Source organism: Elephas maximus, chromosome 7, assembly GCF_024166365.1.
Source record: "Elephas maximus indicus isolate mEleMax1 chromosome 7, mEleMax1 primary haplotype, whole genome shotgun sequence".
NCBI classification, from domain to species: domain Eukaryota; kingdom Metazoa; phylum Chordata; class Mammalia; order Proboscidea; family Elephantidae; genus Elephas; species Elephas maximus.
In genome coordinates this window covers 27,784,862-27,810,152 of record NC_064825.1, presented here as the reverse complement: position 1 = coordinate 27,810,152, position 25,291 = coordinate 27,784,862, and the positions used below count along the sequence as shown (strand labels likewise).

The 25,291-nt window shown below is 36.6% G+C and overlaps 1 protein-coding gene across 4 annotated transcripts in view; it reads right to left on the bottom strand.

Moving 5' to 3' along the window:
• Positions 1-25,291, bottom strand: part of SLC36A4 (solute carrier family 36 member 4) — a 66,980-nt gene that overhangs the window by 25,748 nt on the left and 15,941 nt on the right. For all 4 annotated transcript variants that reach the window (XM_049889561.1, XM_049889560.1, XM_049889562.1 and 1 more), the window contains 5 exons: positions 23,022-23,106; positions 16,562-16,789; positions 10,951-11,049; positions 7,761-7,930; positions 3,025-3,194 (listed from right to left, as the gene is read on the bottom strand). In XM_049889561.1, coding sequence (XP_049745518.1) covers positions 3,025-3,194; positions 7,761-7,930; positions 10,951-11,049; positions 16,562-16,789; positions 23,022-23,106 — 752 coding nt within the window. The remainder of the gene's footprint in view (positions 1-3,024; positions 3,195-7,760; positions 7,931-10,950; positions 11,050-16,561; positions 16,790-23,021; positions 23,107-25,291) is intronic.

The following is a 25,291-nucleotide window of genomic DNA, read 5'->3' as shown; positions in this document are numbered from 1 at the left end:
TAAGCCTTTATCTAAAGTACCATTAAAAAAATACTTTTTATAAATATATGTATAAGCTCTACCCCAAGCTGTCCAATGCAATTTACAGACTTGCCCAGAATTTCTAGCTCCACCATTCCCCAAGCGGAATAGTCCAAGACAGTTACTAATTTCTTACACAGAATTTCCAAAGCTGCTTTCTCTCTAGAACACCAGTAATCTGGTCCCTGGTATCATTCTCGGCAATCCCATGTTAGTTCAGTGTTACAGTCCTCCTTTCATTTGTAGTTATAATAATAATGATGGTAATGACAAAACTTCCAGCTACTTTATTAATATTATTGTTAAACCCCACAAATATGCCATAAGGAAGTCATACATTCATTTCATAATTAAAGACAGAGGGGCTCAAAGATGTAACTTTCCTAAAGTCACTAAGGAAGTAAGTGGTAGCCTGAGTTTGAATACCTAAATGTGTTTGACTCCAAAACTTAGACTCTTTCCACTATACCAAACTCAAGCTCTCTCTCCGTAAGTCTCCATTATTAATACTTCTTTAAAGAGGCACTTTGTAATGTGAAATGTTAATGAGAGATCACATACACTCCTTCAAAAAATAAGTAAAATAAGCCACTGAAATTATTAAAGATCAAAACAAAACCCTCACCTGTAGGTAGTCATGTATAGTTATGCTGTTAAATATATAAAAGCAGAAATAAAAAACCCGAGGAAAACTAGAACCAAAGTAAAATGTGTATCAACTATGTGTTGTTATTGTTGTTAGGTGCCATCAAGTTGGTTCCAATTCATAGTGACCCTATGTACGAGAGAATGAAACACTGCCCAGTCCTGATCCCCATAATTGTTATGCTTGAGCCCACTGTTGCAGCCACTACATCAATCCATTTCATGAACAGTCTTCCTCTTTCTCACTGACCCTCTACTTTACCAAGCATGATATCCTTCTCCAGGGACTGGTCCCTACTGATAACATGTACAAAGTATGTTAAACAAAGTCTCACCATTCTCGCTTCTAAGGGGCATTCTGGCAATACTTCTTCCAAGACAGATCTGTTGGTTCTTCTGGCAGTCCATGGTATATTCAATATTCTCTGCCAACACCATAATTCAAAGGCATCAATTCTTCTTTTGTCTTCCTTATTTATTGCCCAGCTTTTGCATGCATATGAAGCGACTGAAAATACCATGGTGGGAACGGTTGTGTGTCAACTTGGCTGGACCATGATTCTCAATGGTTTGGCAGTTATGTAACGATATAGTCATCTTCCATCATGCGATCATCCAATCAGTTACAAGCAGAGTCTCTTCAGGGGTGTGGCCTGCATCCAATACATATACACACAGACATTCCGGCAAAACTCGCTTGCTTGCTCTAGATTGTGCATCTGGCTCATCATCTGATCTCCAGTTCTTGGGACTTGAGCCAGCTGCCTACTGTATTGCCTGCTGATCTTGGGATTCATCAACCTCCATACCCTGTGAGCCAGTGGCCTCCCACATTGCCTGCCGATCTTGGGATTTGTCAGCCTCTGCTGCCTCTGACACAGAGAGGCCTGACATATGACCTGCTGATTTTGGGTTCATCAGTCCCTGCAGCTATGTGAGTCAGGGGAATCCTGCAGCCTGACACCTGACCCACGAACTTGGGACTTGCCACCTCTACAATCGTGTGAGCCATTTCTTTGAGCTAAATCTCTCTATACACAGATACATGTATGCCTCACTGGCATTGCTCCTCTAGAGGACTCAGCCTAAGACACATGGGTTGGGTCAGGCACACCTTAGTCCTCAAAGTGACATCTTTGTTTTTCAACACTTTAAAGAAGTCTTTTACAGCAGATTTTCCCAATGCAATATGTCCTTTGATTTCCTGACTGCTGCTTCCATGAGCATTGATTATGGATCCAAGTAAAATGAAATCCTTCACAACTTCAATTTTTCTCCATTTATCATGATGTTATTTATTGGTCCAGTTGTGAGGATTTTTGTTTTCTTCATGCTGGAGTATAATACATACAGAAGGCATAGTCTTTGATTTTCATCAGTAAGTGCTTCAAGTCCTCTTCACTCTCAGACAAGGTTGTGTCATCTGCATATTGCAGGTTGTTAATAAGACTTCCTTCAATCCTGATGCTGCATTCTTCTTCACATAGTCCAGCTTCTTGGATTATTTGCTCAGCATAAAGATGGAATAAATATGGTAAAAGGATACAACTCTGACACACACCTTTCCTGACTTCCAACCACACAGTATTCCCTTGTTCTGTTCCAACAACTGCCTCTTGGTCTACATACAGGCTCCTTGTGAGTACAGTTGCATGTTCTAGAATTTCCATTCTTCACAGTGTTATCCATAATTTCTTTTGATCCACACAGTCGAATGCCACTGCATAGTCAATAAAACTCAGGTAAACATCTTTCTGGCACTCTCTGTTTTTAGCCAAGATCCATCTGACATCAGCAATGACACCTCTCATTCCACGTCCTCTTCTGAATTCGGCTTGAATTTCTGGCAGTTCTGTGTCGATGTACTGCTGTAACTGCTTTTGAATGATCTCCAACAAAATTTTACTTGTGTATGATATTGTTTGATAATTTCTGCATTCTTTTGAATCACCTTTGGAATGGGTAGGAAGAAGGACCTGGCTATCTACTTCTTAAAACACTGGCTGGTGAAAACCTTGTGAACAGCAGCAGAACATCAACTATGTAAGGGGTCCATTACACAGCTGATTTAAACATACACTTATATTTTAACCACCACTAATTTTTTTTTTTTAATGTCATATTCAAAATAATAATTTGATTGATTTTTTAAGTGTGTTAGGATCTGGTTTATGTTTTTTTTATATAGTAGTAGAATAAATGATTTTTAAACCAAAAAGTATCCGGGCTAGATGAATAAAATTGTTTTTAAAATATTGAAAAATATACTTTAAGTAATCTCATTATAAGAAATTTAACAATAAAATAAAAAATTTAACAATTACTATTTATTACATATACATATGTAGTGATACTTACAAGTAATAGTAACCAAGAAGGACCTTATCCCGAATTCACAAATTTGCTTCCATTTTGCATGAAATTTGGATGTGACCACAGGAATAAGGATCTCTGCTGGAACATAGAACTGAATTGAATATGTCACAAAAATGCCAAAGGAATATAGAATTTTCACTGATTGATATAACCTGTTGAAAAAAAAGTTCAAAATTCAGTCATTCTTAATATGAATCTAGCTATCTTCCTTTTTATTTTTAATGTTAAAAAAAAGATGGAAACAACCTAAGTGCCCACCAAAAGATGAATGGATAAACAAATTATGGTACATACACACACAATGGAATACGATGCAATGATAAAGAAAGCTGATGAATTCCTGTAACATCTCACAGCCTCGATGAACCTGGAGGGCATTATGGTGAGTGAAGTAAGTCAATCACAAAAGGACAAATATTGTATGAGACCACTATTAAAAAAACTCAAGCAAAGGTTTACATGCAGAAAGAAACAATCTTTGAAGGTTACCAGGTAAGGGAGGGGTGGTGAGAGGAAACCACTAACTAGATAGTAGACATGTGTTAACTTTGGTGAAGGGAAGGCAATACATAATATATGGGACATCAGCACAACATGACTATGGCAAAGGAAGCCACTGAGAGACAGGAAAACCAGACGAATGGAAATGGGGGACGGGGGGAATGCTAATACATTGCAGGGATTGCAACCAATGTCACGAAACAATCTGTGTACAAATGTTTTGAATGGGAACCTAATATGCACTATAAATTTTCACCTAAAGCACAATAAAATGTTCAATACATGTATAATTGTAAAACAAAAGAACATTATATAAAGCGATATGAAAAATTCTTCAAACCAATTCTGATAAAAAGGAACATCATACTATAGTTGTGTTACTGTTACCATCGTGACTTTGTTAAGTTCTTTTTAAACCCAGTATTTGAGAGGTTCAGTGCTTCCTCTTGGGCAATTTGCTTGCAATGACACTGAACCTGTGCTCTTCACTTGGAGCGCACATTCCCTCCTAGAACATGGCAGTGAGCTAGAGGTTCTCAAAGCCAAAAGCCAAACATGAAGTATCCAATTTTACTCAAAAGTTTTTTTGGGGGGAGGGGTATTTTTACATAAAAAGCAACACAGATATTATAAAACAGAATGTAAAAGGGGTGAGGTTTTTTAATAGAACATGAACTGATGTTACGTTATACTTGAGAACGGCCACGTGGGTGTTGTCCCAAGACCCTTAAGAGAATGCTTTTCCTCTTCTCTGTTATTTGGGTTTATTGGAATACTTGGGAAAACAAGTAACTTGACTAAAACATAACTCGACTAGGACTAGTAGGGGTACATTGATTACATTATCAGATAACAAGGGAAATGCTTTTAAACCTAGATTCCCGTTCAACAAATATTGACTGAGCGCCTAAGTGCTGAGCATTGTGCTAGATTATGGGATGCATCATAAACCTTGAAGATACAGGATCCCTGCCCTGAAGTGGCTAATACTCTAACTCAAAACTGTGAATTTATTTCATTGTCACTTTTAAAATACTCTTCACTTCAAAAGCTAAATGCAATACATTACCCTGTATTACTTAACACTAGTTTTAAAAGATGATACTTCAATAAAATTGAGAGTAATGAATAATTGGTAGTATCCTGCAGCCTCCCTAATCTGTGTCTGCTTTATCCTGGGGCTTCTTTATAACCAACCTGAATTCTTTTCTTGAAGAAGTACCCCTTTATGAGTCCAGCTGGTATCAAAAGCCCTTCATAACTTCTCATATCTAGCTGCCATTAGTTCTCTAATATGCTTTTCTGAAAGCTATGGGCTTTCATACCCAAAGAATAAAGAGCTGAGTTCTAGTCGAAACCTCACACTGTACAGAAGACTATCACTATAACATAATATGGTGGCGTAGTGGTGGAGAGCTACAGCTGCTAACCAAAAGGTTGGCAGTTCAAATCCACCAGGTGCTCCTTGGAAACCCTATGGGGTGGTTCTACTCTGTCCAATCTGCTCACTATAAGTTGGGATCGACTCAACAGTAACGGCTTTGGGTTTTGTTTTTTTTTGATATCACTATAAACAGACAAGCATCTCTTCTCCAGTGCCCCTCAGCTGCGACTATTATTTTAACTGTTCCACAGTTACACAGGTCACAAAGCAGATACTGTAGGCCATGTAAGGCATATTCCCACAATGAAAAAGAATTACCCAATGGGAGTTCTCTAAGTGTGGAATATTTATCTTCATATGCTTTCCTGATTTTCCAGATTTCTGTTGTTTCTTAGGAAATTTGTTCTAGCTAGCAAGTGCCTTGTTAGGCTTTTAACCAAGATTCACAACTGCTTTCACTCTAACTGGCCAGCCAGCGCACTCAGGAATAGGGTGGGAAGGTGATGTGGAAAAATAATTAATTAGAGCTACCGTAGGGGACCGGAGTCAGCTGTGAATTCCAAAAGCACTCCCTATTTATTTTTGTCCATGGTTGGTTCATATGTTCTTCACTCTCTGGGATGGGAACATCTCAACTTGAAATGCATGCATACCGTACTTCAGTCCCTTAAGAGTTCCTTTAAATATTTTTGTAGATAAGAATAAGAATTCTGATATTATTTCTACCTATACTTTATATTTGACATTAAAATCCCTGTGAAATTTTTAAATAAAATTATTTTTAAGATTTAGTTTGAATACTATTCTAAGTGGAGAAAAATACCATTCTGTTTTCTAGACATCATATAGTATTTTAAGATATGAACTATATTATCGTATTTTTTATCCTTGATCCATATATGTATATACATATTTTTCTTATTTTTTTTTTAAAAGCAGTAACTCCCATTCCTCCCTCCCCTCTGACCCTAATAACCACGAACAAACTTTGGTCTCTATGCCTTTGCCTATTATAGATATTTCATATGAGTGCAATTATACGATATTTGTCCTTTTGACACTGACTTATTTCACTTAGCATAATGTTTTCAAGGTTCATTCACGTCACAGCATGTATCAGAAACTCATTTCTCTTTATGGCTGAATAATATTCCACTGTTATGAACAGATGGAGCCTTGGTGGCACACTAATGAAGAGTTAAGGCTGCTAACCAAAAGGTCAGCAGTTCTAATTCACCAGCCGATCCTTGGAAACCCTATGGGGCAGTTCTACTTTGTCCTATAGGGTCACTATGCGTTGGACTCGACTCACCGGCAACAGGTTTTCCATTTTTGATGGGGGTATTTTTTTTTTTTTTATGTATAGATAAGGAGCTATGGTGGCTCAGTGGTTACTTGCTTGGCTGCTAATCAAAAGGTTGGTGATTCAAACCTATCAGTTGCTCCATGGGAGAAAGATGTGGCAGTCTACTTCCATAAAGATTTACAGCCTGGGAACCCATGGGGCACTTTTACACTGTCCTATAGGGGTCTGCTATGAGTCAGAATTGACTCGACAGCAATGGGTTTGGTATACATAGATCACATTTTGTTTATCCATTCATCTGTTGATGGATAGGTTTCCACCTTTTAGCTATTGTGAATAATATCTGTTTGGGTCCCTGCTTTCAAGTCCCTTGGGTATATACCCAGGAGTAGAATTACTGATTCACATGGTAGTTCTATATTTAATTTTTTGAGGAACAGTCAAACTATTTTCCATGGTCACTGCAACACTTTACATTCCAGTTTAGATCCTCTTACATTAAGCTCTGTGAACTTTTAGTCCATGTTATAAACTATTATACTATTTATAAAAAAAAAAAAAAAAGATAAGCACAATGCATGTGTGCACTTTATGCAACCTGGAAACTATCCTAGGAATATGCCCTCTGTCATAAATAGCATCCTACATACATTTGTTCTAAAGATATGTTTTACCCCAGTAAAGGTCCAGGATTCAAATTATTAATGAATGGTAAACAAACTCTCAGGAAGCCAGTCAGAAGATAAAATTAGTTGTTGCTGTCAGTATTCACTAATCTGGTGAGACATTTAAAGTTCCCAACCTTCTACCTAAGGAGCTAAAGGAGCAGTATGCCACTAGTTAATCAGCAGTTTGGCATTTATTCTTTTCATTTATCAAAACCAAGGAGTTACTTTCCATTTTATAAGTAAGGGAGTAACTCTGCATGGCAACCACTGTCAACATCTTTTTAAAATTCCCAAAGACCAACCCCTGAAAAAAGGAAAGATCTTATATATTGCTTCACTTGGCAGAATATGGTTCTAATATTCAAGAGAGCATTAAGATGCACCATTTCATCTTGTTTATTTATAATGTGTCCCATCTGAGTTTTGAAAGGACTTGGGGTACATATTTTGTTTGCCAGTAAAATAATGAGGATCATAAACCATGGGATATATTATTTTATCAGGTACACAGTTTCAGCTTTTTTTTTTTTTTTTTTGGTCAACAAGTGTTAAATGTTTTTCTTTTTCATTAAAAGTATACCCATTTTTAAAGAGTGCAAGTTTTACTCTTACACTTAAATTTGAAATGTACTACCATTTTTAATGTCTTTTCAAAAAATCCCACAAAAAAAAAAACCGTTGTAAATTCAAAGATGGTCTTCTTTGAAGATGACAAAAAATTCTATATAACAAAAATAAAGAAATCACAGTAAAAAACTTAAACATTTAAACTGCAATCCAAGAATACATCTTTACCCTCAAATATTGCTAAGTGTCTATAAAAGCATAAACCAGGAATAACAAACTCATATTCACCTACCAAACATCTTGGGGAAGATTTAAAGTTATGCTGCCTTTGATTTCATCACGGAAACACATATATCCTAAGGTAGCTAATGTTATATACAAAGCCGTAACGATTCCCATGCCAATATTCAATGCTTCGGGGAAGCGTTTTGATTCTTTCATTTGGTTTTCCAGTGGAAGGACCTAAGAAGAGAATGCGATTATTTTTTAAAAGTAACATGATACATAAATAACAGAAGTAAATCAAAACAGCCTGAACTTTATATGCAAATTGGCCTTTTTGTAGTTTACATGTAAACATTTTTTTCCCTTTAAAACGACACGTAATTGAAGTATTTTTCTATGTGCTATATATCTTTTTACACTACATATTTTTACATTCTTAAAAAGATTTGAAATAGCTCTTAGCGAGTAAATTTTTCTGTCAGTTCTTTTTAAATAAACTTTTTATGTTAGAATAATTTTAGATTTACAGAAAAGTTGCGAAGATAGCATAGAGAGTTCCCATGTACCACTGACCCCGTTTCTCCCACTGTTGGTATCTTTTATTACCACGGTACATTTGTTACAACTAAGAACTGATATTAGTACATCACTATTACCTAAACTTCAAACTGTATTTGGATTTCAGTAGTTTTTCTACTAATGTCCATTTTCTGTTCCAGAAATCCATACAGGAATACCCCCTTGCGTTTAGTCACCATGTCTTCTAAGTCTCCTCAGGTCTGTGACAGTTTCTCAATCTTTCCTTGTAGTTCATTACCTTGACAGTTTTGAAGAGTACTGGTTAGGTATTTTGTAGAATGTTCCTCTGTTGGGGTCTGTCTAATGTCTTCCTCATGACTAGACTGAGATTACAAGTTTTAGGGGAAAATACCACTGAGGTAAAGTGCCTTTCTCATCACACATGCTATCAAGATGATTTATCATTAATGATGTTAATTTTGATCATTTAGTTAAGTGTTCCTCATGGTAAAGTTACTTTTCTTCCCCCCTCACCATACCCTATTCTTGGGAAGCAAGTCACTAAAGCGAACTCGCTCAGTGGCTAGAAGGGATTAAGCTATACCTCCTGGAGGGTGGGAGTATCTACATAAATTATTTGGAATTCTCCCCAGTTAATTTATTTATTCAATCACTTATTTATATTAGCATAGGCTCGAGTATATTTCTTTTATACTTTGAGTTATAACCGAATACTATGTTACTTATTTCATGCTCAGTTGGTTCCAGCTTTGGCCACTGTGAAATCTATCGGGTAGGCTCCTGTGTCCCTTTGACATGTCTCCATCCTTTTGTTTTTTGAGTACTTCCTTACTTTCTGGCACTACAAGACACTCCGGGCTCATCTTGAATTTCCTTGCTTCAATCTTAGAATTAGACATTTCTCCAAAGAACTTGGTACCTTTTACTGGAGAATGGTATTTAGAAATCAAGATCAGAGCACTAAGTATGCTCGTTGCTATTGGGCTATCATTTACCATTGACTGTATGTCCTCTCAGCAAACAGAGCTAGGGATCCATGCACACACATACCTATAGTTGTTTCTGTATCTATGAATCTGTACTGTCAACTTTAGTGAGATTAATAAATTATTTTCATAAGTAAAAAAAGAATCATTAACCAAAGAAGAAAAAGCTAATTAAAAAGTTATTGAGGCAACGTATCTTCAGAGGTTTTGGCCATATGATTTTACCATAAAGTAAAAAACACTAACTAATGATAAGAGCAAATATTTACAGAGTGCTTACAATGTGCCAGGCATTATCAAAAAGCTCTGCATGTAGCCTCTCACACAGTCTTCACAATAAGCCTTTGAGATAGTAACTCTAATATTTTCCCCACTTTTAGGGTAAGTCAACTCAATATGGAAGCATTAATGGTTAGCAGAAGAAGAGAGAGCAGAGAACATGATATAACCCACATCTGAAATAAAGGGGAAGTGGTCTAGGTTGGTGCCAGTGCAGCTAGCAAAGGGGAAAGGGAAGTAAATTAACATTTACTGAGCTTTTCTGTGTGTCAGGCACCATTATAGCAGCACTGTAGATTTTGGAAATACGAAACAAGAATCAACATGCCTTAATTACTGACTGGAACAGAGAACCAAGGACAGAGTAAAAAGAATTAGTCCTAGTTTCAAGCTTGAGTGACTGAAAATAAAACCAGAAAAAAACAGAGAAATGAGAAAGTACAGCTGGTTTTGGATGGAAAAGGATGTGTTAGACTTTGAGGTTGTTAAATTTGAGACATCAAAGGAACAATACCTAACTGGGAATGTCCAATAACTAACTGGAGCTCACTAGTTAAAGGCAAAAGTGAAAATCTGCAATCACCTCTGCCACAGTGACAACTAGAACTGTGAGAGTGTAAGCTCTCTAAAGGAGAATGCAGAGGGAACAGAAACCCAAGTAAAGTGGTATAAAATTACCCTTGAGACCTATTTTGTCTTAGGTTATATAAATAAATGTTTGCACATGGTTTGTTCCCATACCAAATGGTCAGACTATGAAACACAAGCTATGGCGCAGAGTAGACAGCAATATTCTATTTTCCCCAAATCTACAAATCGTAGGCTTAAAATAAACTGGAAGCATCTTGAATGAAGATATTTAAGACCTCAGAATGCTCAGGATACTTGTATCTCTTCGAATGAGCTTTATGATAACACTGTTTATCAAAACAAGCGTAAGAGATAAAAACATAAAGGGAGAATATTTGATTCTTATCTAACAGTGATTTTGTAACAATTTCAGTACACTTCAGATCATCCAGTGTATAAAATATGATGTTTGGGATTTGCCTGAATATAACCTGGGGTTGCAACAGTAGACTGGATATAGATAAAACAAAATTGGCCATGAGTTGACTATGTTTGAACAGGAGCTCATGATACTATTCTCTGAACTTATGCATATGTTTGAAATTTTCCATAGCAAAATGTTTAAAATCAACAAGTCTAATTTTTTCCTTTTGCAGATTAAAAAATGAGAATTAGAATGATTAAATGCTACGTTTAAGGTTAAACTTTCAGTTTGTGGAGGAAATAAACTAATTCAAGTCTATCATACTAAACTGCAAATCATGCTCTAGGAATAAAGAAAATGGAAACAAAAAAGAAAAACATGCAATTTAAAAAGCTTGACTACATAATTTTTGTACTGACAAGATTAAAAAAAAAATCATAATAAAGACCAATCCTTACCACTCCTATGCCTTCAAAAGCAAACACAGCAGTACCAAAGAAGAGTGGGTATTTTTTCCAACCAGCCACTATTGGAAGGTTGTGGGGGTTTGGCATATTCTAGAGAAAGAAAGAAAAATAAGACAGGTTACACTTTTACTTATTTTAAAGAATTTAGAATTAAAGAGCAAAATCATATACTTCTGAGCTTCCTAACAGCAAACATGTGTTTAAAAAGTGAACAATTCTTTTAATACACACTGTAAGCATCCTATGTTAAATGTAGCTAAAAAAACAAACCAAGTCAGTTGCCATCAAGTCCAATGCACAGGGACTCTGTAGGACAAAGTAGAACTGCCCCATAGGGTTTCCAAGGAGCAGCTGATGGATTTGAATGGCCAACCTTCCAGTTAAGAGCCAAGATCTTAACAACTATGCCACCAGGGCTCCAAATGTAGCCAAGCTGTTAAAATTTCGCTGCCAAAAGCATTTGTTTCCCTTGATTGTTGTTCAGTACATTCCATCTGAGCCCAGTGCTCCTGATTCCTGTTTCCACCTTCAAATCCCAAGCTGTTCAGACGGGGTATGGTTCCTGCCACAACCAGAAACACATAAGCATACTCAAGGTCTGAGCTGAGAGCCATGCAGTTACTTACACTGCTGTTCGTGCCCAACAGGAATTCATTCTCCACTTTATCTGCATTGCTCTTTCAGTCCTTTAAGATACCTAGTTCCTCACTTTGGCTTTCCATCTCACAACTCTGTGCTGCTCCCTACTACATGTGTCTTCCTGGTTTCAGTGTTTTACTCTTTGAGCTAACAGTTGTCATTATCCTTATTATTTCTGTATATATGCCTTGGCTCTGGCTTTGATTACTTGGTCCTGACTCATGGCCTTGTTCCCACTCTCACTCTCTGGACAAACTCACAACACTGCACAGCTAATTCAAGATCTCTGGCTCCACAACAGCCACTTTTTCCAGCTACCCCAAGCCTGGCCCCTACTTTTCTCACTATCCTGCATTCTTTGCCTCATCTGACTGAGATTGGAATTCATGGCCAAATAAAGAGCAACTGAAGTATAAAAGAACAAGGATAATTTGGTGTGTAGAGAGGTCTAGAACATCTGAAGCATAGTAAATGGTGGGGTATCAATGGTGAAAAATGGCTAAAAACGTAAGCCAGGTCAGGATGCAAAGCGTATTAAAGTGGATCATTCAATAATGTTGTTGTTAGGTGCTGCCAAGTCTATTCCAACTCATAGCGACCCAGAGACAGAGCAGAACTGCCCCCATAGGGTTTTCTAGGCTATAATCTTTATGGGAGCCGACTGCCAGGTCTTTTTTCCCGCGGAGCCGCTGCAAGGGTTCAAACCGCCAACCTTTTGGTTAGCAGCTGAGCACTTAGCTGTTGCACCACCAGGGCTCCTTTATTCAAAAACACTCAACTGTTATTCAAGAAAAGCAGCAGGATGGTATGTCACTTCATGCTTCAGCTAATCCTGTTTCCTCTACCTGGAAACTTCTTTTTCTGCTCCACTCTTACATGTTCAGCTAAGGTGTCATGAACTCCAGAAAAACCTTATTTGATCATCCTGCCCACCCCAACTCCATTCAGATTAGCTAAGTGTCCCTTCCACCTGTATATTACCAGAGCCATTCCTCACTTCCATCCTACATCCTTGCAATGGATTATAAGTTAACTGCATCCATGTCTGTCTCTCTTGCTCCTTCCTCAAATATAAGGACCAATACATTATTCACCTACCTCTGGCACATAGTAGGCACTCAATAAGTATTCTCTGAACTGTTGACATCATTAATTGTTGTCAGTGGGCTCAGAGGCAGAGAATGAACTCAGAGCTCCTGGTCAAAGGCTACTATGGTGAGATGCAGGGGCCTAATTAGAAAACCAAACCAACAAAGCCAAATCTACTACCACTGAGTTGATTCCAATTCACAGTGACCCCACAGGGTTTCCAAAGCTATAAATCTTTAAGGAAGCAGACTGCCACATCTTCTTCTTGCGAAGCTGCTGGTGAGTTCAAACCACCAACCCTTTTGGTTAGCAGCCAAGCACTTTAACCACTGTGCCACCAAAACAAAAAACCAAGCCCACTGCTATCGAGTCAATTCTGACTCACAGCAACTCTATAAGACAGAGTAGAACTGCCCTGTAGGGTTGTTAAATTCGAGCTGCCAACCTCTCAGTTAGCAACCAAGCTCTTAACCACTATGCCACTAGGACTCCTAAACTAGAAAAAGGGGTGGGGGAATTTGAAGAGGAAGATTAAAAAAAATAATAAAGGTAGAATTAATAGGACTTGGAATCTCAGAATTTCTTAAAAATATGAAAACTTGATTAAAGTTGGCTAACTTCAAAACCCTCAGAAAGCCCTGGTGGTATAGTGGTTAAGTACTACAGCTGCTAACCAAGAGGTTGGTGGTTCATATCTACCAGGTGCTCCTTGGAAACTCTATGGCGCGGTTCTACTCTGTCCTGTAGGGTCGCTATGAGTCAGAATCAACTCGACGGCAGTGGGTTTAACTTCAAAAAACTGACATACCCAACTTAAGAAACTCTAAATAACTGAGGCTGGTACAGTTTGAACAAAAAATGAATAATGATAATAGTGGATTATAATTCACAGAATAAAGCAAATATCCATTAATCATACTGATATAAATAAATCACTGAGTAAATCAATAAATGGAAAAACGGGGGAAAAAAATCTATGTAAAAACACTTACTAGATATACTAAGGTGCAGTGGTTAGGAGCTATGGCTGCTAACCAAAAGGCTGGCAGTTCGAATTCATCAGCCACTCCTTGGAAACCCTAAGGGGACAGTTCTACTCTGTCCTACAGGGTGACTATGAGTTGGAATTGACTCGAATTCATCAGCCATTCCTTGGAAACCCTAAGGGGACGGTTCTACTCTGTCCTACAGGGTGACTATGAGTTGGAATTGACTCGAATTCATCAGCCACTCCTTGGAAACCCTAAGGGGACGGTTCTACTCTGTCCTACAGGGTGACTATGAGTTGGAATTGACTCGACAGCAATGGGTTTGGTCTTTTTTTTTTTTTTTGGTAGATGTACTAAAGAATGGATTTTTAATTCCAAGAGGATTTCTGTTACTTAAATTTGTTTCATTAGTTAACAATGAGTTGACAACGAGGTTGAATGTAATGTAAAAAACCTAATACTGAATGTTCACTGTAACAACCAATTGACTATTAATCATAAATGAAAAAAAAAGCATCCTCTGAAATTATTCAACTGATGGAAATACTGAATTGACTTTTTAAAAAAATAAACTTTAAGGGTCCTTCACATTTAAATGTTATCATCCTTTTTATTGCTAAATTAAAAATAAGTCTCCTTAGTAACTTTTTTTATAATAATAAAGCACAATCTAAGAAATTTACTCAAAACAATAACGATAATCTAGTGGAACGTAATAAGGACGGTTACCCGATCATTTCACTTAACCGTCATAATACTTACCCCTGCCGAGGCAGGTTATTTTACCAAGTTAACTGCTAAGGGTCGGCCAAATTAACCACACACATTAAAACGCTCAGCTGTTATATGTAATGTATTTTGTATAATTCCATATATGTAATTTTAAATGTTTTATTTCACACTTTAATAGTATTAAGTTCAAATGTCATTTTGTTTTGACTCCAAAGCAACAAGTGTACTAAAAATGAATCATACTAAAAATACCATAATCATAGACAAATACTGAATCTCTACTACATGTAAAGCACCAAAAAGAGATACTACCTCTACCAAAGAAGTTATAATTCACTAGGGAAGATGCTGATTATAACAATATAATAGCTGCAGCGATAGCAACAGTAGAGGTTAACATTTTTTAGAATTGAAGATGCACTGAATTATTCACATACCGTGTGCACACAGGCTCCTGGAATAAGGGAGAACTAGAGGCAGAGGTATTATTCAGAGACACCTGGACGTTCCCCATGACAGGAACGTGACCTTGCTGATCTGCGCTTGGTTTAAGAGCCAGAAGGCCCAATGATTACAAATATTTCCTTAAATAGACTTGTGGATAATGTAATGGAGATTCTTCCAGAATGGTGACCCCCAAGAACAATAAAAAAAAAATAAAAAGCAGTGGTAAAAATTCAATTGTTTCTCAACTCTTGCAAGGCGTTATCTGTTTAAACTGGTGCTGTAGGACCCATTAGGTAAAGCCATAGCTTTTCCTGTTGTTTGACCATCCTACTATCCCTAAAGATTCTGTATTTTGTCTTAAAGAAGAAAATATCAAGATACTATAATTCATACTGCATAGAGTTTTCCCACAATTCATGACCCACTGGAAACGTTATACACCCTTTATTTTATTTAACCCTCATGACAACCTTGCAAGTTAGGTATTAATAATGACCCCTGCAGGTGCAGTGGTTAAGCGTTCGCTGCAAACCAAAAAGATCAGCATTTCTAATACACCAGCCGCTCCTTGAAAACCCCGTGGGACAGTTCTACTCTGTCCTATAAGGTCGCTATGAGTCAGAACTGATTCGATGGCAATGGTTTTAGGTTTTTTATTATTCTCATTTTACAGATGAGTAAATTGAACTTTAGAGGTTATATAATATGCCCAAGGTAAAAAGCTAATAAGTGATGGAGCTGGTATTCAAATCTAAGTATATCTAACTTCAAAGCTACCAACTTTTCTTAATAAAAAACAAAAAGTACGTGCCACACGAGAAAGACTACAGGCTTTGGAATTCAGGCGGCGGAGGGGGGGGCGGTGGTGAACCAAAGGTCCACCAAAGAACGTTTGTAATGAATTCCTAATGGAGATTTTATAACAATCACTTTAGCAGTCGTATATAAGATGGACTGGATCAGGAGAGAATAGAACAGCAATTCTCAACCTTTTTTTGGTCACTGGCCCCTTGAAAGGATGAAAGCTATGCTGCTGCTCAGCAGAAGAAAAATGTGTATATACATACAGAAACATTAAACCTTGCGAATGAGTTTAAGGGATCTGCAGAGCACCTGAACCCCACCAGCAGATTCTTCTAATGAAACTGTGTTAAGAACCCCAAGACTATGGACAATGAAATCAGTTGAGGTTATTGCATACTTCAGATAAAGGGGTTACAAATTGTGTAGTGGCAGTGGATTGACGTGGTGGCAGCAAATAAAGCATACAGAAGTGAAAGAAAATTATGGAATGATACCTATTACACCCATCTCTCATGAATGGTTCAAATCTTAAAGATACAAAACATTTAATGAATTCATTGTTTATTGTTAGTCATTGTACTAAGAGCCCAATCCTAAATCTTACAACTCTAACAGGGAAGGTATTACTATTTTCTGAAGCACTGTCACAAAGCCCAGCAGCATACTTACCAAGATTCAAAACCAGATCTAACTACAAAGCCTGTGCTTTTAATCTCTCTGCCACACAATCTTCCATTTAAGCAGTATACCCAAAAAGGAAACCAACAGTTACTGATTCATTACTATGTGCCACATATCAAGTAGAGATCTTTATATATCATTGCTTTTACCTCCAAAGCAAATAAAAATTTTTACTAATATAAGAAATATATGATTCTCAGTTCAAAACATGTTATACTTACCCTAATCACATATTGGTAAATTATCACAAGACTGACAGCCATGGAAATGTTGGCAAGGAATGAAAGCACAAAGAGATTCTTTAGGTCACGAATGAAGACCAAAAGAATTATAAATGGAAGAAAGCAAAGCATATATATCCTCAGGTCAACACTTCTTCTCTCACATGAATTTGATGCATTGGTACTATTTGAAACAAACACGCTACTCTCCAGAAATCCTTCATGAACCTACATGGGAATATTGAGAGAATAAGGAAGAAGGAAAAAACTTTCATCAAGTTACAAGGAATATTATGATCTATACGCTGCATGATAAATTCCTATGATATATTTTGCACTCAAAATAAAATATTTATATTTTTCCAAAATTCTCTGGCTTTCTAGAAACATGTATCAAATATAAAGATAATTAAAATAGGATAATCTTCTTTGCAAAACAAATTATTTTATGCTGTGAAAATAAAGTTCATTAGAAAAATAAGAGGATGGATCTACTAATTTATTTTTTAAGTTTTATGACTATCCATCATGCTCATGACCCCTGCAAAGACTCAAACTGCTCTTGAAGTCATTAAAATTGGGAGCATACTTACCTAGAGTGGCAACTGGGTATTCTACTTTAATTATTTTCTTGAGAGTAAGAAACAAGCTCTAAGTACCTCTTAGAAATGTACTGTATTCAAAATAAAATCGAAAAGTCATAGCCTAACTTTAAATATATTTTATAGAGCAACTTTTTAATAAATTATCATCATGAACAATAAATATTTACTAAGAATCCACTAAGTTCAGGTATGGTTATATGCTAGACAGTAGATAAATTTTTGCTAGAGCAAAACACCCCTACACGATAAATCAGTTTTACCTTAAGACTTATTTAGCCACTTCTATACCCCAATTTTCAATTATCAAAAGAGAACAAAAGCAAATCATGCTATAATTTGAGTACCAGTGAAAACCTATTTTTCCCCAAACACCTAAGCCTCTTTTGAATACACTGACGTTATTGAGTTTCTGGACACATAAATTTCTATGAACCAGACCCCATAATAATAACAGGTAGCATTTTTTGAGCACTTTCTATGTGCCAGATACTGCACTAAATGCCGTACATACAACATCTCATTTAATCCTAAAAATGACTCTCTGAGGTAGGTGGTAGTATCAATTTCAATTTATAATTGAGGAAACTGAGGCTTAGACAGGGTAAATAACTTGGATAATATCAAGCCAGTAAGTGGTTGTTCTAGGATTCAAACCCAAGTATGAGCTTCCAGAAACTAGCTTGTAACAGCTATACATTATCCCTGAAAGGGGGACCTTGTTCAAGTAGCCACCTGGCCGCCTCTTTGGCAGCTCTCTAAATGTATTAAATTAAGTACTAACCCCAAATTAAGTACTAAGGGGCCAACAAATGAGAAGCTTAAAACAAAATTCTGATTGATAAACAATTCAAGTTGTTTTTTTTTTTTTCACTTTAATTTTAAACTTAAAATTAAGTGTAAGCAATACTAGTGCTACTACAAATATACACATTATCTTAGGTGGCAGGGAATATATCTATGTTTTAAGCTACACAGGCAATATATAAGACGTCATGCTTGGGATAGAAGAGGGGCAGCGAAAAAGAGGAAGCCCCTCGATGAGACAGATCAACACAGTGGCTTCAACAATGGGCGCAAGCATAACAAATTATTTTGAGAATGGTGCAGGACCAGGCTATATTTCATTCTGTTGTACAAAGGGTTGCTATTAGTCGGAAGCAACTCGAAGGCATCTAACAACAGGCAATTTATAACTCATACTGGACTCACAAACTCTTAAGCTATACCCTGTACCACTTAAAAACCACATAGTCCACATTTATCTTGTAACTGGCCATCAAAATTTCAAATTTTATTTTCTGTTATTTGAAATAGAAATTGGTAATTTATATCTCTTGGCTTTTAAGAACACATTTTATTTTGCTGGCCCAATTTCTCAGTAACCAAATTATTTACAGCTAAGAATTTCTGATCAAAGCAGTATCTACCAATAATTAAATTTGATAATGATCAAAGTTGAGCTCTAACAAGGATCCTGGCAAGAAGAAAAGCAGTTATGTACCAATTTTTTTTAAAAAATAGCCAAATTGCCAGGTGCTTGGAAATTTAATATATTAATTCTATCATAAATATATCACAGTATTTTCGCATTCCTTGACAGAAAGATGTTTATAAAAATTCTCAGGATTCAAAAGTAAAATAAGATAAAAATGTAGATACATACCTAGTGCAAGATTCAGGTAAACATTTGAGTCCTTGGTGCCCTCTAGAGACAGAGATTGGCTATCTAATAGGACTTCTATGATCTCACATGTTTACCAAAATGTAAAACACTGAAATAAATATTATAAAATAAAATTACTAAATTCAGTTGTTTGCACTTAGAGCTCAAACTTACTCAAATCCACTACTTATTTACTTTTCAATGATTCAGTAATTTAATCGTTGTAATTCCAAAGGCAAATTATGTTCTCTAGCAAAGCTAAATGCAAAATTAAAGTCATAGTAGCCTGCATTCGTAGGCTGTTTTACATTTTACAAAGGCTTTCACTAACTTTTGGTCAGCTGAACCTTACAATTCGTTTATGAGGACTTAGGGGAGATTTGTTATTATTCCCATTTTACAAATAAGGAAACTGAAGCATGACCAGGGTTAAGAAGGTCTTGCCCCATGTTTAAGTTAAAATTGCCAGAGCAGGGGTTTAAACTCAGATCATCTGAAATTCCATGGCTTTGATGTCACTGCACTTTTTTTTTCTCTTAATGTAATATCCCTTCCCATACCCAGGTACACTATTTTATCTAGCTGGAATTTTATAGAGTAGCTTTGATTAGAACAACGAGAGGAAATACTAGAATCAAGATGGACTACAATCACAGGGAAATACTAGGTTCTATTTTCTCTAGAGGAAACCCTGATGGCTCAAGTGGTTAAGAGTTACAGCTGCTAATCAAAGGTTAGTAGTTCGAATCCACAAGTACTCCTTGGAAACCATATGGGGCAGTTCTACTCTGTCCTATAGGGTCACTATGAGTCCAAATCAACTTGACACAACGGACTTAGTTTTTTTTTGTTTTATTTTCCCTAGCATTCGCCCGTAATGGCTTAATGAAACCAAGAAAAACCATGCGGAAGTTATAAAGCAGAAGGATTTCACATCTGCATGGCAACTAGACCCTTAATTCTTTGGGTTGATGAAATACTGTACTTTTGATCTCATGCAGATTAAGATGGTTACATTTTTAACTGTAGCCATAGCAGTAGCTGGTATGGTTGAATAAACCAGAGTGTCTACTACTATATACTGCTAAGAAATGTAAAAGAACACCTTTGTAGAGAGTGTGAAAATCTCTGATCTTACATAGCTTCAGTGACCATCTGTCTTCTATGCCCAGTGATGTGTTCATCTGCCCAGGTCATGTGTTCATCCTTGTTTTGAACTATTAAGCCTGAACTGCATGTCTTTTTCTATGTTGCTTTTTATGCCTCAAAAGGACTTTGATCTTTCTATCTCCAGTAGGCATTCTCCTTACCTCCCAGAGAGTCACTTTTTCTACCTGATTGTCTCAGGATATATGCAAATGAGTTAAACTTTTCCTTTAAACTCTGGAAGGAGCTGATAATATTTCATAGGAAAAATTACCAAACCTAAGCTTACAGACATTTCTTTTATCCATTTTATCTACTCCACATATGTCACATACACATACGACTAAAGTAAGACAACATCTTGTCTAAAGATGAACAATCAACACACTGGGTGGCAGCTGTATCAGAGACCCCGGTTTCCGTTCAATTCTACATGCCTCAGGACAACACATTACTCCTGCTTTGTGAGACTCAGTTTCCTCATTCATAAAATGGGCATGGTACCTCACAGAGTAGTTGTAAAGATTAAATGATATATGTCATTAAAAAATAGCTATATAAATATAAGATTATAAGGCATCATTGGCATCATTCATAAATTCAGAGGTTTATCAGTACTTCTCTTAGGAAAGAATAAAAAAGATACAGCATTCATTTCCATTATATTCTATGTAATTGACATAAAATACTGTCTTGTCTCTTGCCTCTTAAATGAGATAAAAGTCCTAGGAACACGCTACTTGTGGGACTAAACACAAGTAACTTCTGTGGTATCAATAGCACATCATCTATAATGGGTAATGCTAATGAAAGCACCGAAGCTTTATTGTGCTAAACAAAAAAGCATAAACAGGACTCTAATTAACTCTAACTGCCAATAGTGTCCCCTTTTCTATCTCTTCTGCTTCTCTCATCTCTGCTTACTCTCACTACAGTCTTTTGCTATATTCTATACTAACACTGTGTTTGCGGAAACACCTGTATCTAAAGAAATGGCAATGGTTTAAAGATTTTTCTTCCAGAAAAGCTTGCATAAGAATTTAATTGTTTGCAAACATCTAGGAAAATAGAGGGAAGGAGAAATAGTTTGGAAGTAGGATATTTGGAAAAAGAAAGAAAATCAGGCTGGAAGGAGAAACTACACAATTTGTTGAGGCTCTCAGCATCTAAGAGTTCCCTGACTAGAACTGCCAGCAGTCACAAACTAATCCCCTGACGCCATACCTTTTACAGAAGCAAGGGGAAACAGCTATACAAGCTAAAGCAATCATGTAGTGGCTGACAGACAAGGACTGAGAGAGAAAATGCGAGAAAGAGTGAACAAGGATGGAAGCAACAAGCAAAGTGGCAGACGAGAAATCAAGCAGAAGGGTTAAACCCATTCCGATAAAATTAATTGAGCAGGTGCTCAATAAACCAGGTTCAGTACTAAGTCCAAGAACTAAAGATGCTAAAAAGACATAATCCCTCCCTGTCCAATGAATCTGTTTCCCTTCCAATTCAATAACCATACTGAGTACCTATAATACAATACGCCAGGCACTCTTAGACACTAAGTGATCACAACAGATCTGGTCATCATTTCCCTCATGGGGCTTGCGGTCTAGTGGTGAAAATTAACTTGTAAATTAAGGCTAATCAAGTATGATGTACCATTTTAAAAACTGGTACGGAAGAAGAATCAATAGGTTCTGGGAAGGGATGACGAAAGAAGGGGTGGAAGACAAAGTTGAGGAAGGTTTCACACAGCAGATGACATTTAAGCTGGGTGTTGAACTTTTCCAGATATAAACAAAACTTTTCCAGATGACAGTGCTAAGGGAATAGACATAGTACATTACAAAGAACACTAACTGGAAATCTGAGCTCTGATTACTAACTAGCTATGACTCTTCAAAAGAACTCGATAATTTATAAAAAAGGGTTTGACCCAGATGAGGTCTTCAAACATTAAAAATCTGAGTTAGGCTCAAATACAGCATTTGGGGACAGTCTAAACTATGGCCCACAAACCACATTCAGCCTACTACTTATTTTTGCAAACAAAACTTTATTGGAATACAGCTATGCCTATTCATTTATGTATTGTCTATAGCTGAGTTGAGTTGTTGCATCAGAGACCACATGGCCTGCAAAGCTGAAAAATAATTATCTTACCCTTTACAGGAAAAGTTTGTCAACCTTTGGTCTAACTATAAAGTGATTCATACTTTATACTTAAAAAAGAGTGAAACATATAACTATATACAATATAGGTTCTTTAGAAAATATATTCACATCACTATTTTCCATGAAAATACAAGTACTATATTTCACTATATATAATGTTTACTACCGCACCATGCACATGTGGATAATTAATAAATGCTATCTTTTTTTTTTTTTATCGTTAAAAACAATCATTAAAGAAAATCAGAGGGTAACTTAGGAATAATAAAAACAATCTACCAGTTACCCAAAAAAGGTGCTTTGGCATTATTTTGATAGGAGGAGCTCTGATTTCAGTGCTCTGTCTGTTTGTCCACATAGTCTCTATCAAGATGACAAACCGCTTCCTCTTAAAGCAAACCACCGTAATGTAGAGAATCACAGGCAACTGTATACTGTTGGACATAGTATCTTATCTTTAGACAATGGCAATAATTAGTCGATTTTAGTGATGCCCACTTTTTTACTTCACTTTTTAGGCTGCTGGCTGAAGCCTTATGTATTTCTTTATAGGACACTGATGGAAAGAATATGCTCCCAAAACTTCTGTGCATATGCTTGTGAGATCTAAATTTCGAGTAGCTAGGAATCAGTAAATTATGTCCTGTTCTGATCTAAGTGACCAAGAGTTACTGGTATTATGGCAAGAACAGTAAAATCTACAATAATAGCAGAAATTCAACTTGGAAAAGAGAAGACGAAAAGGAAGTCCACAAAGGAACATCATTTATAAAAGGAGCATATTTTCATATTCAAGCACAGCTTCCATGGAGGAAACAGGATGCCACAGTCAGGACATGAGAAGAAAAGAATTCCAGTAACTGGGAAAAATACTCACTTGCTTCACATTTTCAGCTAAGAAGACAATATACACGCTACAGAATCCCAGCTGCGTTATCACCAGAAAAAAGTCAACCACACTCCTGGAAAAGATACCCATAATATGCATCAATAACAGCTGCTGACACGTCAGTGTATTTTATTTCTCTCATTAACAGTTTAAAAACATTTTACAATGGTGGACATCCTTTTTATTTCCTTAAAATAAGAAACATTTAAAATATCTATTTTCTACAAAGGTCTACATTTATGATCAGTATATCACTAGAATTATTACAGAGCAAAAGCATGGTCTGTTCAGTTAAAAAGCCAAGATTTTTCCATCATTATCTGTTTTTGAAATTCAATAGTCGAGCCATAAATATGTATATGCTTATAAAATGGTTTCATAAAAACATTTCACCTTTTAGATTAAGCTCATTTCTCCCACTTTTCAAAGCTTCTTTCAGATCAACACAGCGCATCTCCCATCCCTCAAGCTTCATGCCATTTGCAAATATGATGAGCATGCTCTCTAGTATCCAAATTACTAATAAAAATATGGAACGGGAGAGAGCTAGAGGCATGGCCTTAGCCACCAGAGACTTCTTCAGTAACTTTTTTCTGTTATTTTTTAATGAGATACTCTAAAAAATTCAAGCTACATAAAATAATGTAGGGGAAAAGGGCAGAGATATAACCAGAGACATCACTCAAATTAGCATTTTTTTTAGGCATGGTAGTTAAATAAGTTACAAATTTGCCCCCATGTTACTAATATATAGCCCAGATGTCTCCATTTTGTTCTGGGGACAATGAGTGACTACGACAGCATGCATTTACTAATTCATTCTAATCTCTTGCCTGACCATTAATGTCAAGCTGTCAAACAATCTAGTCTACAAAAATCTATGGATTCTCCTTCTGAAACTGGAAGGGCCTTGCTTCATTTTCATTATTGCCATAACTCTACCATTCTCCATAATTCTTTAGGGATCTCTTTTGTAAGTTATCTTGGTACCCTGAAATGAACTCAAGTCTCTTCTATCTGATAAATGACATTTAAGGATTCTCTTACTATTTCTTCATCCACCTTTGATTTTAGTGTCCTACCAACAATCATTCCAGCCATTTCTATCTGAAAGCCATTCTCCTTGATAGAAAAAATAGACAAAGCTGTCTTTAGACCGAGGCACAGAAAGGGACCCAGTGAAGTTCTGGGTTCTGGGGGCAAGTCTCTAAGATATTAGGCCCTGTTTCCTTCTTTCTCATACTCGGACTATCAGGCACTTTGAGCAATTTATAAACAAATCTCACTTCCTAAAAATCTCCATAAAAAATAAAATAAAATAAAGGCAATATTTAATGATATATTACTCTACTCACACTGTTCTTTCTCTTTTTCAATTCCCACAGCACGTATGATTTGAACCACAGTTAACATTTCGTTGATTGCCTATGCTTCCTTATTTTTCCAATCCTGTGTTCACCTGAGATGGGCCCTGGTGGGGCAGTGGTTAAAGTGCTCAGCTGCTAACCAAAAGGTCAGTGGTTGGAACCCACCAGCTGCTCCTCCAGAGAAAAGATGTGGCAATCTGCTTCTATAAAGATTTACAGCCAAGGAAACCCTACGGAGCAGTTCTACTCTGTCCTTTAGGGTCACCGTGAGTTGGAATCGACTTGATGGCAATGGGTTTGAGTGTTCACCTGACTTTCATTAGCCATGTCCACCAATGATAGAGTTATATTTAAACAATATGATAATAAAATAGACTTATGCAGAAATATAGCTATACCTCAGATGTCCTATAAGCATGCAGCTAAACACTATAACTTTATCTGAAATAATGAGATCACAGCATCTTTCCTGCTTTTTTCCCTTTATTTAAAAAAAATATTTAACCTTATGTTATAATGGAGCCCTGGTGGTGCGGTGGTTAAGAGCAAAAGGTTGCCAGTTCGAATCCACCAGCTAATCCTTGGAAACTCTATGGGGGCAGTTCTGCTCTGTCCTATAGGGTTACTATGAGTCAGAATCCACTCGATGGCAATGGGTTTGGTTTGCTTACTATGTCATAAGGTGACTAGATACTTTATAAATATCATTTACTCTACCATAATAATCCTGTAACATGAGCATTATGTCTCATTTCCTGACTTTTTTCATTAACAAATAAAACCAGAACAAAATGATAATTTGACTGGAAATTGGTAAAGGTATTTTAACTTGCCTAACCATAAAGATTATTTGTGTTTACTCCCCCAAGTCTATCGTACTTCTATCCTTGT